The sequence below is a fragment of the Anomaloglossus baeobatrachus genome, chromosome 7 (assembly GCF_048569485.1).
Source record: "Anomaloglossus baeobatrachus isolate aAnoBae1 chromosome 7, aAnoBae1.hap1, whole genome shotgun sequence".
In the NCBI taxonomy this organism is placed as follows: Eukaryota; Metazoa; Chordata; class Amphibia; order Anura; family Aromobatidae; genus Anomaloglossus; species Anomaloglossus baeobatrachus.
This window is the reverse complement of record NC_134359.1, coordinates 180,259,155-180,274,717: the sequence shown is the minus strand read 5'-3', so window position 1 is coordinate 180,274,717 and position 15,563 is coordinate 180,259,155. Positions and strand designations below refer to the sequence as shown.

The 15,563-nt window shown below is 47.5% G+C and overlaps 1 protein-coding gene across 1 annotated transcript in view; it reads left to right on the top strand.

Moving 5' to 3' along the window:
• Positions 1 to 15,563, top strand: part of STAT1 (signal transducer and activator of transcription 1) — an 801,166-nt gene that overhangs the window by 572,420 nt on the left and 213,183 nt on the right. Inside the window, exon 18 of the mRNA XM_075317825.1 lies at positions 5,399 to 5,451. Within this exon, the coding sequence (XP_075173940.1) occupies positions 5,399 to 5,451 (53 nt within the window). The remainder of the gene's footprint in view (positions 1 to 5,398; positions 5,452 to 15,563) is intronic.

The window sequence follows — 15,563 nt, the reverse complement described above, 5'->3', positions numbered from 1 at the left end:
GAACGCCCATGCTCACGTGCGTCACCTGTGACAGCGGCGTCACTCGGGGGGGCAGGCGGAGAACAGCGCACACGCACTCAGGGAGGGACGCACCTGGGAGTAACTGCATCCTATAGAACACAGCATTGCAAATTCCAATGTTCCTCATGTCATCCTATTAAAGTCAAAGTGTGCATCTATTTTACAGCACACTATATATCCAGGATCATTAATGTTCATGATGACTTTGTTCCTAGGTGGAACGGGATGTATCCAGGTAGTGAATAGGATTCCATTGGGATTGATTTCACAAGGTTCTCCTCAAGGTAGCAGGGAAAAGAATAACTGTCAACAAACACACAGATTACACATATTAAAATCAATTAAAAGCAGTGTAGGAGAACAATGGAGGAATGACAAGAACTGCTTCCGCCCATCTGGGAGTCTTACCCCGAGACCTTCGCTTTTATTATAATCAACTCTATGCCCATGTGGACTTAAAAAATAATGTATATTCCTGGTATCAGCTATGTCGGCGGAGGCCCCACCCCTTCTGGTCACATGGGCATGATGTCAGCATAGGTCCCTCTGGCCACTGGGATTTAAACATTACCATTCTAGCCACAGATGGATTTCCCTGCTGTGGGTCCACTGCCTGCACTGTGCAGCTGATCAGCAGGATCACTCCCTGCCAGCGCACACTTATGACAACTGAGGGCAATCTGGCCATGGGCCCCCCATAGCTTCGGGCCAAAAACAACAGGCCAGATTGCCTTCATTACTAACTGCCCTACATAATTACTAACTTGCCCTGTAGTGTGATCATCTGACCTGATTACAATACAGACATCGCTCTGACTAGGAAGTCAGGGCCGGCGGTCACCGCTTCAATTGTCCTCGCATCTGAAAGATTCGAGGACAATTGATCATTGGATCCGGCGTGCTGTACTTCCTGAGTTTGGGCTGTCAGCCGACAGCCATGACTCAGAATAGCTGGCCCCTATTACAGGGCGACAAACGCAGCCCTTGGGGAAATTCTGAGACCGCCGCATCAGCTGGCCAGACAGCGCCCCCCTGACAGCTGCGCCGAGGGCAGATGCCCCACTAGCCCCCCTAGACACACCTCTGCTTATAGGCGTGCAATACGACTGATCTATAAATCATCTGGCACCTAGGCCCTCCTGGATGCCTGTCTTAAAAAAATATAATAATACACATTGTGGTTGCTCAATTCTGTGATCAGATGTTGATCCAGGGAACTAGTCTGATTGTGGAGTTGAAAGGATTTTACTCCTAATATGGGACAATTAGAATTTACGTCAAATGGCTTTTCCCTTCCTCTGGATCCACATGTTAGGCTACAGGTCTAACTCTATGTACTTGTGTTTACCTTATACCTTAAAAATCATTAAACAGGCTCACAAAAATCATGTTGAGAAAAAAAGATGCACATTATCTGCCAAAGATTTGACATCAATTGACAAGGAACCCATTATCCTCCAGTGCTGTCATATTTCAGAACGGCAACCTCCCTGGAGAGCCCAGAAGTACAAGGTGTTCAGTGCTCAAAGACATAGGAAGGGTAAGGAAAATTGAATCCCGAACATCACTGAACAAGAAACTTAAAGGGAAGGTGCCGCAATTTTATTTTTTGCATTACTAATTATTATTACAGAAATTAAAATTGATTATGTAATCAATATTTTTAATACAAAATTAAATTCACTGTTTTTTTAGTTTGCTTTTTTATTCTACCACTGGGGGCTGTCATTTTGCATTTACAGGTGTGCACCAACAGAATTACACCGCAAATACGGCAACCCCTATACACAGGCTCAGACGCCGACTGTTATCTCCTATCTCCTACACTGTAGCTGCTTCATGCTGCAGCCTGAGCACGCCTACTGAGCTGTCCAGGTCACAGCTGTGGGAGGAGATCAGTGCCATGCATGTGAAGCCCCACCAGCATATGCTATGGGCTACAATTTCCCCCTGTAACCACTCTGTTCTCAGCACGAGCTGAGTGGTGACAGGAGGAGCTTCTGTGACACCAGGGTAACAGGAGGAGGTGCGAGTAGCTGAGGTCCATAATGAGGTGAGTATCTGCAGCATGGAGCGGTGACAGAAGGAGCTTGCGGGACACCAGGGTGATAGGAAGAGGCTCGGGTAGCAGAGGTCCAGGATGAGGTGAGTACCCACGACAGATTCCGGCATAGTGCCTCCACCTTAGTGACCGATTCCGGCTTAGTGCTCCCTCTTGATTCCATTAGGGGATAAATGATATGCTAATGATCCTCGGCTCAGGCTCTAGCTCTGCAATTGTGAGATGAGTGTCATTATACTGTGATCCGATCTTGCTGCAGAGAAGAGGGAGTGATCGCTTCATCTTCTCCGCTGCCTGGTTTTGTGTATATCGTGCTGCAATCGGATGACATGAGTGCAGTGCGATGTTTCATACGCACCCATAGACTTGTATGGGAGCATGTGAGCCAAGAGTCGCTGCCAAGCACAGCATGCTGCAATTCGTTCTGATGCCGATATGGCAAAAGAAAAAATAGCAGATGGACTCTACTCATAGTTTTACACTGGTGTGAGTACTTTATCGGATTGTATGCATCCATGTAAAACGCAAGTGGAGCCGAAGCCTCAAGCACTGAATGGAGCTTGCTTTTAAGCTCCCGTTAATCTATGGATAGCTCATAAATAGGGCTGAGCGGAACCGGACTGTAAAAGTCCGGATCCGCACAGTTTCAAAGTTGCCCAGGTGCTGGAGATGGGCCTGGGATTCCGGGTATTTGATCCGGATCCGGCACCCGAGAAAATAAAATAAAAAAAAAGAAAACAAGAAAGAAGCAAGCGCTTCATACTTACCCAGGCTCCGGCCGGCTGTACGCTGTTCCTGCTGCCTCCCTGTGCCACTCATTTCATATGCAAGGCTTTCCCCACCCACCGGCCAATTTCGCGTCTGTGTTTGGTGCTGTCAGACGTTCCCCCAGCCTTTGCGACAGTGTCTGATTGCTATTGCTCATATACGCTGTCTGCAGGTCAGACGAACAGAGGAGGATACATCGCCGGCACGGCTCATTCTGGGCCTCCCTGTGCACGACTCATGCATTGGGAGGCACAGGCTGTGCAGAGGAGGAAACATCACTGGAGCGGCTCATACTGGGCCGCCAGATGCACGATACATGCATTGGGAGGCACAGGCTAAGCAGAGGGGAAAACATCGCCGACGCAGCTCATCCTGGGCCTCCCTGTGCACGATTCATGCACTGGGAGGCGCAGGCTGAGTAGAGGAGTAAACATCACTGCCGCGGCTCATCCTGGGTTGCCTGCTTCATGAAGCAGGCCGCTCAGGCTGAACAGAGGAGTACACATCGTGGGCACAGCTCATTCTGAGCAGCCTGCTTCATGAAGCAGGCTGAGCAGAGCAGGACACAAAGCGGGCTGAATTTTGAACATGCCTCCTATCACGTGACAAATTACGTCATACCTGGAAGGAGCCCATACATTCTAGTATCTACCTTTACTTTTAGTGCACGATCTAGATCCACACAGCTCCTGAAGTGAATGCGCAAGCAGCTTGCCACCATGACACGGAGCTGCGGTGAGTACACCGCACTCACTCCTATCCCCCTATCACTTCCACCAACATTTTTAATCCCCGGATTCTGGTTCCCATAGACTTATATGGGTACCGGATTCTGGACCAGATCTGGATTTTTTAAGAAAATGAGCAGGTTTTTTTCAAGTCCGCTCAGCTGTAGTCATAAATATTAATGCCTAGACAATCCCTATAAATATTGCTTGTACATTTTTTGCAGTGTTTTAGTTTTTTTTTTGTCAGGTCAGTGTAATTTATTTTTTTTTTTTTTACACAAAACATGATTTACATATATTGTTTTTACATAGACTTTTCTATAGGATATTAAAACCACCCATCAATATGCATGTATAAAATGTCCCAACATAAAAATAAATGTAAAAGAAAGTCATTTAAAACACTGATAAAAAGGTGTCCCTAAAGGAGCCTTGTGTGGTTTAATAATAAGTCTACATGTACATTTCTGTATTACAAATGTTAACATGATCTTTGTGACGACATGGACTCTCATGGGTTAAAGTTTCTTAACATTCAGCCAGACTATTGTTCTTATGTGTGCTAAGTCATGTTTGCTTAGCTATTGTATCTCCAGTCTCTTCCAGTAATCATTATATTGTGGTTGTGTATTGCTAATGTGATTACCTTAGTAGCCATTGTCTAGTCGGAGACTTGCAGGCTCCATGTAGATGTAGATCCTCAGTCTTTCTACCAACATCATTTAAATGAACATTATCCATGCAGCTTGAAATTCCTCCAATGGGAGAAGCAATCTTGTCCAACCAATCCGATGAGGATGCAGTGTATCCAAGTGGAAGGCTGTGGCTATAAAAAGGGACTTCTTTAAGCCACTAGGGTGGATGAAGGTTGATGGATGCTGATGGATCCAGTCTAAGCTCTTTGGAGCTGACTAAAGGATCAGGATATCTTATGACTTCAATCTAGGGACCCCGGTTCCGGTTGGAGACCATATCCACAGCCTAGGGATTTCGACTCCGGCTGCCAGGATTGTAACATCAAACCAGGACTACCTAAGGAGGACACTCAGGTTGGGACAGTTCAGTCACCTGTTACAGACTTTGCAGACCTCACACAGCTTCCTGAATCTGGCATTATTCCTTTCTCGGTGGGTGCCCGCCAAAAGCGGGGTGCTGCTGGACTGGAGTAAGCGGCCCTGGAAGCTCTGAGGCATGGACATTCTAAATCCCTGGTGAGCCAGCGGAAGGGTGAGACTCTGTCACCTGTTACATTTGTGTGTTTTGCTGGTTATGTGTTATGTGCCGTTAATTGTTTGGGGATCCAATAAAGTCTAATTATTGTGGTTCCCTCACCCTGTGTTGTCTGAGTAGTGTTACGCCCACGGTTAAGGAGGCCGGCGTTCAGTTGGGATGAGCCCTGAGCCACGCTGTCTTTCTAAAGGCGGCGGATTTTAGTGGACGAGAGCACCCACTGAGCCCCGTGTCTCCACAATCTTTATTTTTAGAAAGGGAAGTTTTAAATATATTTTTTCTACTACAAACCTTTTTTATTATTGTTTGTTTGGGGGGGGGGTTTCCATTGTTTGTATCCCAATTACTGGTGAAACATAAATACTAATGTCATGGCTAAAATTCTCTCACGCAGGATGGGTTGTCCGTAAATATATGACATGAAAATCATGTTCTTTATCTCTACTTGGCGATTTGTTTATGCTGCATGTTTCCCGGCATGTCACAAATTGCGCCACGCAGGAGAACCCACATGCTTGTTTTGATGTCAGTCTCCATACATTAATACATAATCAATTTATCATGTATTTTTGTGCTCTTCCGTCCACAGGTTCAAATATGAACAGTACAGATGACTTGATTCAATGGACTAAATTCTGCAAGGTAAAATACAAAAAAAGATCAATCAATGTCCAGTATAACATATTTTATATACATACTTTATGTACTTGCATTTTTATCATTTATACTTTCATTTTGTAAAAAAAAAATCATTAAAGAGTATTTTTCTTAGTAAGAGTAAACGTCTGGGCAGTCCGTGTTTTACTCTGTAGCGCCATTTTAAAATGTCACTATAGTACTGTATAGTAGAGCAGCTTTGAAGCTGCGGGAGCAGGGACCGGCTGTCAGACACAGCCAGACTGTCATAGAGAAGGTAGAACTTATTTATTACATTTTCTGCCTTACACTATATACAGAGTACTGAACATAACGATTAGTTGCCACAGTTCCTGAGAAAAGAGATGATCACATTATTTGAATACATGAATTCTCTTTTAGCCGCAAATCGGAAAAAAATACAAAACAAAAAGGGCCTGGTTAGGAATGGGGGTAATGATACGGTGTTAAACTAGTTAATAAATGTTGTTAACCCCGTAATGATTGACAATTTTTTTTCACATCAGCCATAAAGGGACTATATTCCTCAGTGCAGCTTTTTGATGGCACTAAAGAATAGTAATCTAGCCTCCCAGCGGGTAAAATTCCCACGAGTGTCAGCTGTATATGACAGATGACACTCTGCAGCATCGGCTCTGACTGGGGCAGATTAGCCCCTTAAATGCCACTGTCTATCGCGAAAGTGGTTAAAGAGGGAGAGGACTTCCCGTTAACACTATCTGCTCCCCACAATCTTACTCACTGGTGTTTATAGTTGCCATCTCATCTCGAGGTCATCTGATGTCCTCAGAGTATGGTGGCCTGTTAGACCATGCTTTAGGCCTAAAACACACTTCCGCATAAAAAACATACGTGTGACACGCTCCGTTTTTCGGGTCTGTGTTCCGTTTTTTATGGGCGTTTCTCCGGTACGTATGACATCCGTGTGATGGCGTATGCTTTCCGTGTGTACGTGTCTGATGTCCGTGTTGGTGTAAAATACGTACGTGAGGTGTCCGTGTGATATCCATTTCTAATGATGCGCTTTTCTTGAAAAATGACGTAGACAAAGCATCATCATCAGATACTGGTGTGTTCAATTGGAACTAGTTGAACTGAAGGATTGGTAACATGTGTTGGTGTTTTTTTGATTAAAAACGCACACGGACGATACGTGTAGCACACGGACATGCTACATGTGCCGTCCGTGCAGGCACGGACCCATTGACTTTAGCGGGTCCGTGCCTGTGTGTTGACAGCCAAAAACGGACATGTCGTCCGTGTAGAAAAACACACACACGTACTTACCACACAGAAACACGTTCCGTGTGGTTTTACATGTGTGTGCCATCTACCATAGGGTAACATTGGTGTACGTGTCTCCGTTACATGCAAAATTTACCAAACACGTACCGGAGGCACGGATGTGTGTTGCAGGCCTTAAGTAGAGCCTAACAGGTTGAGTTAGTGCAGAACTGACAGTTCTCATGCACTGCAGTACACCAGCAATCAAAATACAAAAAATACTCACGTCCCACAGTGGGTCAAGTAAAAATATAAAAAAAAGTTAAAGTGTGTAAAAAGGTAAAAAAAAGTGCACAAAAATCACAAAAAGCTGTTTCCCCGCTAAAATCCAGCTTATGTGAAAAACAAAATAAACAAAGTGCAAATAATTTGTTTTCCCTTCTCCGGAATATCAGGAACTATAAAAGGGTCACATAATTTAATCTCCATGGCAAACACTGTTAAAAAAAAAAAAAGAAGAGCCAAAAATGAAGCTTTTTCAACATACTGACACTAAAAAAATGCAATAAATGGCACATTTACCACAACCCAGGATGGGCCAGCACTGCATGAATGAGGTCTAACTAAACAGTTCCTCAAACTACCCCAAGGGAAAGATAGCACACAAATCTCTTCTACATTACAGTGACCTCAAAGGGATAACGAAAATGTATCCAACTCTTCTTCACAAGATATCTATATTTCTCTTTCGTTTCATTGGGGGACACAGGACCGTGGGTGTATGCTGCTGTGACTAGGAGGCTGACACTAAGTAGACAAAAAAGGTTAGCTCCTCCCTAGCAGTGTACACCCTGAGCCGGAGGCGGACTTAAATCAGTTTTTTGCTTAGTGTCGTAGGAGGCTGATGTGGGCTCTCTCAGCCCCCCTCAGCCACATTTTTCTTGCGTATTTTTTTCATTTTTTCTCGGCGACACTCATCGCTCTCATTCTCCTGCTTCTCTGTTTCTGCAGGTGTCGCCTATTTTCGACCTCATTCCCTCCAGCCCTGTGGGTACCACTCCCCAGGGTCGCAGAGGTTTGAGATGTTGGGCCCTCTCCCCCGTCCATTCCCGTAGTACCACTCCCGGGTTTGCATGTGGGGCAGATCCTACATGGGCACCCCTGATCCGCCCTGCGGTATCACCCCAAAGGGCGCACAGGGACAAACTACAGAGGCTGGACCCCCGCAGCGTTTTCATCTCGGATGGGGCCCGCATTGCTACCTACAATCGCAAGGGAGTTTTTCTACCCCCACCCGGCGTCCACCTCTCTGCCTCTCCGGACGCCTCTCCACACGTCCCTGGAGCCCACAGCCCTCTGCCTGTACACCGGACCATCCCTGGAGCGGCGCCGCAGATGTCAGGTAGGACAGTCTTCCCCTACCTTCTCCCCCTCGGGCGCCTGAAAATTTAGGCCCCGGTCTCGGCCTAGTCTCCCTGCATCCCAGCCACTCCCCTTGCTGCAGCGCTATTGGCTGGCCGGCCGTTCTGCCCCCGATTCCGCCCACTGCTCAGCCTCCAGGCATCACAGTGTGGGCGGTGGATGCCCTGTTTCCCACCCTCACACGGCCCCTCCCCCAGCCAACTCCAGCATCCCATCGCCATTTTGCTCACACAGGCAGATTAGCTGTAATCTGTCAGTTATGTGGTTGTAAGCAGAGTGTAAAAGATCTCTAATCACACAGGATCGATTTCATGTGAAGGAACTGCTGATGTATGACAACTCACGATATAATACATGTAGAATTCACAAATTAGGTGAAAAATCTCAGTTTTATGTGGTTTTTAACCCCAGATGTTTTTTCTACAATTTAGTAAAAAAAAAAAGATTTCTTTCCAGATTTCATGATTCACTTTCAGCATGTCTATAGCACCGTTCTGCGGTGCGTCGGCAAAGATGCCGCCTCCTATTGGATTCTACAGGTCTCTGGGTATCATTAGGATTTAATTGCTCTAATGTTGGTGTCTTGATTCTCTCATATTTTTAAATAGACAGAATCTGACAGGAACTGTATTACCAGGAACGCCCTCAGGGGAAGGCTACTGCTTCTAGCAAACAAGTAGATATGCTTAGTACCAGACAACCCCTTTAGATCATTTATCTGTGGGGCCTCAACCCTGTCTTTTCCTAACAATGACGCAGCAGCGCCCTGATTTCCCTGGCTCCGGCGTGCCCGGGATCCCTCTCTCTCGACTGGTAGGCAGCACACAGGATCTGGGTACGATTTGCTCCTACGGAGATAGCCCTCATGTATGAGCGACAGTTAGTCGTTCTCCTGTCTCCGGCCTAGCAGTCCCAGCGAGAGTACCTTTGCATAATCCTGCTCTGCCCGACCCAAACAGTTTCCCGTGCCTTGGTGTAGTTCCCCTAGGTCAGGATGTCTAGCTATGCTCTGGCTGCTCTGCAGACCCGTAGCATCCACAGGACTCCTCTCCCGACGCCTCAGATGCCGCCGCGCAGTCTCCGATCCTGCAGGGCCCTGCGTTCCACCCCCTCCCGACTAGTTGGCGTCCCTGTCGCAGTCCGTAGGTTCCCTCTCTGAGGTCTCTCGGACCATTGCGCAAGCTCTGCGTCGCCTGCCGTCGCGCGTTCAGCCCTCCACAGGCCTAGCGCAGTCTCCTCAGTAGGAAGTGAGCTCCGGCCCACGGTCCTCTGCTACTCGGAAGCGGACCCGCCAGGTCTCGTCTTCAGCGCCTTCCCAGGCTTCACTCTCATCCCCAGGTCCAGACTATCACTCCTTCCTGGAGTTCTCCGACCTCCCGGGTGATGATTCAGATGCAGCACCTCTGCTGGATTCCGTACAAGCGGCTGATGTTCGGCGCATGGTGGATAGCCTGGTAGAAGCGGTGAATCAGTCTCTGAGGATACAGGTAGATCCCGTCTCTTTTCAGAGCACCCATGTCCCCTTTCAGCGGACGAGGCGAGTCCATAACGCATTCAGTGGACATCATGAGTTCGCTGAGTTACGAAGCAACCACAGGCAACAGCCAGTCACTGTATGTACCGGCGGTAAACCCATTATTTTACATTATCCCTTCTCTGAAGGGCTCCGAGAAGAATGGGCAGACTCCCCTGTGGTCAGCCCGCCAGCTCCCGCCTGACTTCTCACTCCTAACAGTGCGTGTCTCAGGGACTCCACAGACCGTACCATTCACAGGTGGGCCAGAGCGGGAACTTCCCTTTCCCCGGCCCTTGCCTTGGTTTGGGTTGCGAAGCCGCTATGTCCTGGACGGACATGCTGCGCAGGGACTCTGTGCCTTCTCTGCCGTTCCGGAACTGGCTAAAATCTCTTCGCAGATCACACTCGCGGGTGAGTACCTTCGCTACGCAGCCCTGGCACCTGTCAATGGAGTGGCCCAGGTCCCTGCAACAGTGTAGCTATCCGCCGAGCCCTCAGGCTCAGGACCTGGAATGCGGATTTGGCTTCTGAGGGTAGCTGGCTTCCCCTCCGTCTTAGGGGAGCGCCTTTTAGGACCTAAGCTAGTCCAACTGATCTCTGAGGCTACGGGAGAAAAGAGTACTCTTCTTCCCTATTTTCGGCCCAAGCCGTCCGGAACTCCTCATCCTCAAAAAACATCCTCCCCTCGGAGGGACAAGGGGGCCCGTCTTTTATGCCCAATCCCTCCTGGCGTTCGCGTCCCCACTAGTCCACGAAGTCCACTTCCAGGTCTCAGCGCCGCTTCTCCAAATGACTTGCGGTCTGCGGACAGCTGCGCCAGTCTAGTGGGGGGGGGGCTTCTGTCCCCCTCCAGCAGATCTACCTCCCATTAGAGGCAGATCCTAGGTCAGAGAGATCAGTCTCAGACTACGGAATAGATTCGATTCATTGCCACAAGACGTTTTTTCCGTTCTCGCCCTCCTGAGTCTCCTGTGCGTGGGCGCGTGTTCCTCCCCTCCATGGGGTCGTTCCTCCACTCTGGACTTGTGGCAACAGTCCCGCCATCAGAACTTTTCCAGCGGTTTTATTGCAGTCTCTTGTGGTTCCAAGAGGGTCGTCTCGGTCCGCCCCCTCCTCGACCCGGAGTTTTTCTAGCAGGTCCGTGAGACCTCGAGCATTTTGCATGGAGTTCCTCCGCTCCGTGTTCACCTCCATTGAAGTCGGTGAGGTTCTGATGTCGCTGGACATTCAAGACGCCTACCTGGCAGGTAGTCCTCGCTTCAAGCAAATGGTCCCTCAACAGGGAAAGCTTCAACCAGATTGGCGGCAGATAAAAGACTCCGAAGGTGGTCCTAATGACCTCCCGATTCGACTAGCAGGTTCCATGGTTCATCGCGGGCTACCACAACCACCTGCCGCTAGGGGTCGACATGTGGACCCAGTGCAGGCCCCCATACTTCTTTCCACTGCGACCCCTGATCCCGAAGGTTCTTAAGAACATCAGGGCGGAAGGATTTCCAGCCATTCTAATGGCTCCAGAGGGACCCAGACTAGCAGGGTTCGCGGAACTTCTTCAGGACCCACGCTGTCCTCCCGGGACGCCTTCCAGACCGTCCAGCTCCTTTTTGGCAGAGCCTTCTCTCTCTTTCTCTCCTACGAGAACCCAGAGGTCCTAAAATTTGACAGTCTGGCTACTGTATCCTGGGTAATACCTCAGGCAGGTTTTTCGACAGAGTTAATACAGAAATGATTACAGTCAGGTTTCTATCTTCTGCGAGAATCCACTACTGCACGGGGAGCGTTCTTCCTTCGGTGGTCTGAAGAACACAGCATCTCTTCTCCCTCCCATCAAGGCAGGTCTAGATGCGAGTCTCACATTCTCCACACTTAAAAAGCCAAGTGTTGGCTCTGTCAATCCTGTTTCAGAAGTATCTCGCTTCTCGTCCACGGATCAAGGCCTTCATTCAGGGATTTGTCCATCCATCTCCGACGTATCGTCGGCCACTAGAACTGTGGGATCTTACGCTAGGGCTGGATTTGCTTCAAGGTCCACCGTCTTCACCGTTCGAGATTCCTTCCTTCTCACCGGTTGTGGAAGAGTAGTGTTCCTCGTTGCCATCACTTCTCTGCGAAGAACATCAAAGCTAAAGGGTCTTTCGGTACTTACCCCTTTTCAGATTTGTCTCCAGGACAAGGTCGTGCTCGGGCCGGCTCCCTCCCTTCTGCCTAGGGCAGTCTCGCCATTCCAGTCTAATGAGGAGTTTGTTTTCTCTGTCCTCCGGTCCTGGTCCTTCTCACAGCCTCAAAAAGGTCTTCCATACTCTGGACCTGGTGCGAGCCCTCACACTCTCTGCCTACAGGACCACACCTTCCTGTGAAATGGTCGTGCTGTTCATCATCCCATCCGGACCCTAAAGGGACATGCTGGTACCCAGGGCCTCAATTGCCATATGGATCTGTTCCAAATTTTCCGAGGCCTCTTGGATAAAGGACAGATCTCCACCACGGCCAGTAAAGGCGCACTCTACTAGTGCAGTGGGAACCTTTTTGGCCGATTATGCATTAGACGTCGGCCGACCAGGTCCGTAGCACCGCCGCCTGGTCTAGTCTGCATCCCTTTAACAACTTCTACCAGGTTCACACCCAAGCATCGGCAGAGGCCAGTCTTGGGAAATAGGAATTTTGCAGGTGGCAGTAGCACACCTGTACAAGGCGGGTGCATTCACTTCTTGGGCAAGCCCGCCGAGGGAGGCCGTTTTCCTTCCTATCCGCAGGGCTTGCCGCTCCCCACCCAGGGACTGCTTTTGGACGTCCCACGGTCCTGTGTCCCCCAATGAAACGAAAGAGAAAGAAGGATTTTTGTGTACTCACCGTAAAATCTCTTTCTCTGAGTCTTCATTGGAGGACACAGCACCCACCCTGCTTGTTTTGTTACATATTGACTGTCTATCTCAGTGGCCCGTGTTCCCTGGACTCGGGTCGCATGGCTACATTGTTGAAGTTATTACCTTGTCTTATGTATGGTTGTGTTTTTGTTCTCCTCCTACTGCTTGTGCACTAAACTGATTTAAGTCCGCCTCCGGCTCAGGGTGTACACTGCTAGGGATGAGCTAACCTTTTTTGTCTACTTAGTGTCAGCCTCCTAGTAACAGCAGCATACACCCACGGTCCTGTGTCCCACGGTCCTATGTCCCCCAATGAAGACTCAGAGAAAGAGATTTTACGGTGAGTACACAAAAATCCTTCTATATTTCCGAATGTGCTGAGATTGCCGATCATTATAGTGCTTTCCCCCCCGTATTCTTCTCCCATCAGATACTTTTCAGGAGCGACTAGTGAGCAAGGCCTAAAATAAGGCCGAAACGTTTGTACAGTCGCAAGCCTAACAATAAATGCAACTTTTGAGAGTTCAGTGATTCATTTTCGCCACCCTGTGTGACAGCATGTCTGACTGCAATACAGATTTTACCTCAGAATTGAGAATTTTGATATTGACTGATCCATTTTGGCAGAGAAAGAAGCAGATTTGTCTGATAAGATATATAACAATGTTGCTTATTTTCTTGTGTACTATTCATTTATGAAGTAAAAATTAAACTAATGGTTACGCTTTAAGTGCAATATTATCCAACAGATATTAGAGGTTAGACATTAACGCTATTATGGGCATGTTGTGTTATGTTCATGTAGCCCTTTGGCTGCCTTAAATGTACTGTATTTTTCGCTTTATAAGACGCACTTTTGTTCCTCCAAATTTTGGGGGAAAGTAGGGGGTGCGACTTATAAACCGAATATACGGGGGGTGGTGGTGGTGTGTACATATATATATATATATATATATATATATATATATATATATATATACTGCAGGGTCCGCTCTGGAGCGGTGCTGGGAGCTGGTGAAGCTGCAGCGGTAGATCTCCTGATCCCGCTCATATAATATGCACAGCCGCTGTCCATCAGTGTGGTGCTGAAACCGCATCACACTGAGGGGCTGGGGCAGCGGCGCATATTATATCTGCCTGCGCTCCCATTTGATCGCACATGATCCCCCCTGTGTTAGATATGGCCCCCGTGCTGCTGCCCATAGTAAAATAAAAAAAGCTTTACTTACCTCCAGCGCTGATCTCCCAGTCTCCTGCTGCTGCTGTCTGTGATCAGGCACGCAGAGATGATATCACTCTGCCGTGCCGATCACATGACCAGCAGCAAGAACCAGGAAGTGGAGGAAGCCGGAGCTCAACTGCGAGGAGGGAGACACAGGGATTACAGCGCTGAGAAGGTAAGGAAAGTGTTTTATTTTATTATGGGCAGCAGTATGGGGGGCATATCTAACACAGGGGAGATGTGCCATCTATAGTGGCCATGGGCAGCTGTATGGGGGCCATATCAAACACAGGGGAGATGTGCCATCTATACTGGCCATGGGCAGCACACATGGGGGCCATATCTAACACAGGGGAGGTGTGCCATCTATCGTGGCCATGGGCAGCAGTATGGGGGCCATATCAAACACAGGGGAGATGTGCCATCTATAGTAGCCATAGGTAGCACACATGGGGGCCATATCTAACACAGGGGAGGTGTGCCATCTATAGGGGCCATGGGCAGCACACATGGGGGCCATATCTAACACAGGGGAGGTGTGCCATCTATAGGGGCCATGGGCAGCACACATGGGGGCCATATCAAACACAGGGGAGGTGTGCCATCTATAGGGGCCATGGGCAGCACAGGGGGATGTGTCCCAGCACAAGGGGGCTATATTCAATATAAGGGGGCCATATCTAGATTAAGGGGGACTAATTTTAGGATGGGGGGCTATGAAGGACATATACCCTATATGATTTGTTAGCCAGACACTGGCATTATAAGATGGACCCCATTTAACATTAAAAAAAAAAAATCTCTTTTCCTTCACCAAATTTGGGGGTGCGTCTTATAATCAGGTGTGTCTTATAAAGCGAAAAATACGGTAAGTGTTTTTTCAACCCCCGGGCTATTTTCAGTTTTTTTGCTCCTCTTCTTCCAAGAGCAAAACATTTTTTATTTTTCTTTCAATCTTGCCATATGAGATCTTATTTTTTCCGGGATGAGTTGTACTTTTGAATGAAACCATTAGTTGAACCACATATTGTACTGGAAAACAGGAAAAAAAATTCCAAATGCGGTAAAATTTCAAAAAAAAAAAGTGCATTTGCACGATAGTTTTGGGGATATTTTATTCACCGTGTTCACTATATGGTAATACTAAAATGTCAGTATGATGCCTCACGTCGGTACGAGTTTGTAGATCCCAAACATGTACACTTTTACTTTTATCTAAGGGGATAAAAGAACATCAGATGTTTGTCCAAAAAAAGAGTAGCACTTTTGGCGCCATTTTCTGAGACCTGTAGCGTTCTCATGTTTTGGGATATGGATGCTTAGTGATGGCTTTTTTTTTTGCGTCTTGAGCTAACGTTTTTAATTATACTATTTTTGTACAGATTCTATGTTTTGATAACCTGTTACTGCATTTTAAAAACAATTTGCAGCAACCAAAAACCGTAATTTTGGCATTTGGAATCTTTTTCTCGCCATACTGTGTACCGCTCAGATTAATTGGTTTTATATTTTGATAGATCAGACATTTCTGAATTCGGCAATACCAATTATGTGTATATTGTTTTTATTTTTTTAACTTTTTTATTTTCAATGGGGCGTATGGGGATGATTTGAACTTTTGGGGTTTTTTTCATAGTTGTAAAAACTTTTTTTTTCTCTTTACTAGTCCCCTTAGGAGACTTTATGGATCAGCAGTCTGATCATTTGTTCATTTCTGCTGATCAGAGCAGCATCACTTTAATCAGCAGAAATATAGCGCTGCTGTGAGAGCCGCCGCTCTGTTGGGCCTCACAGGACATACATCATGGCAGCGTCAGGGGTCATCACATGACTCCGAGCTACCATAGCA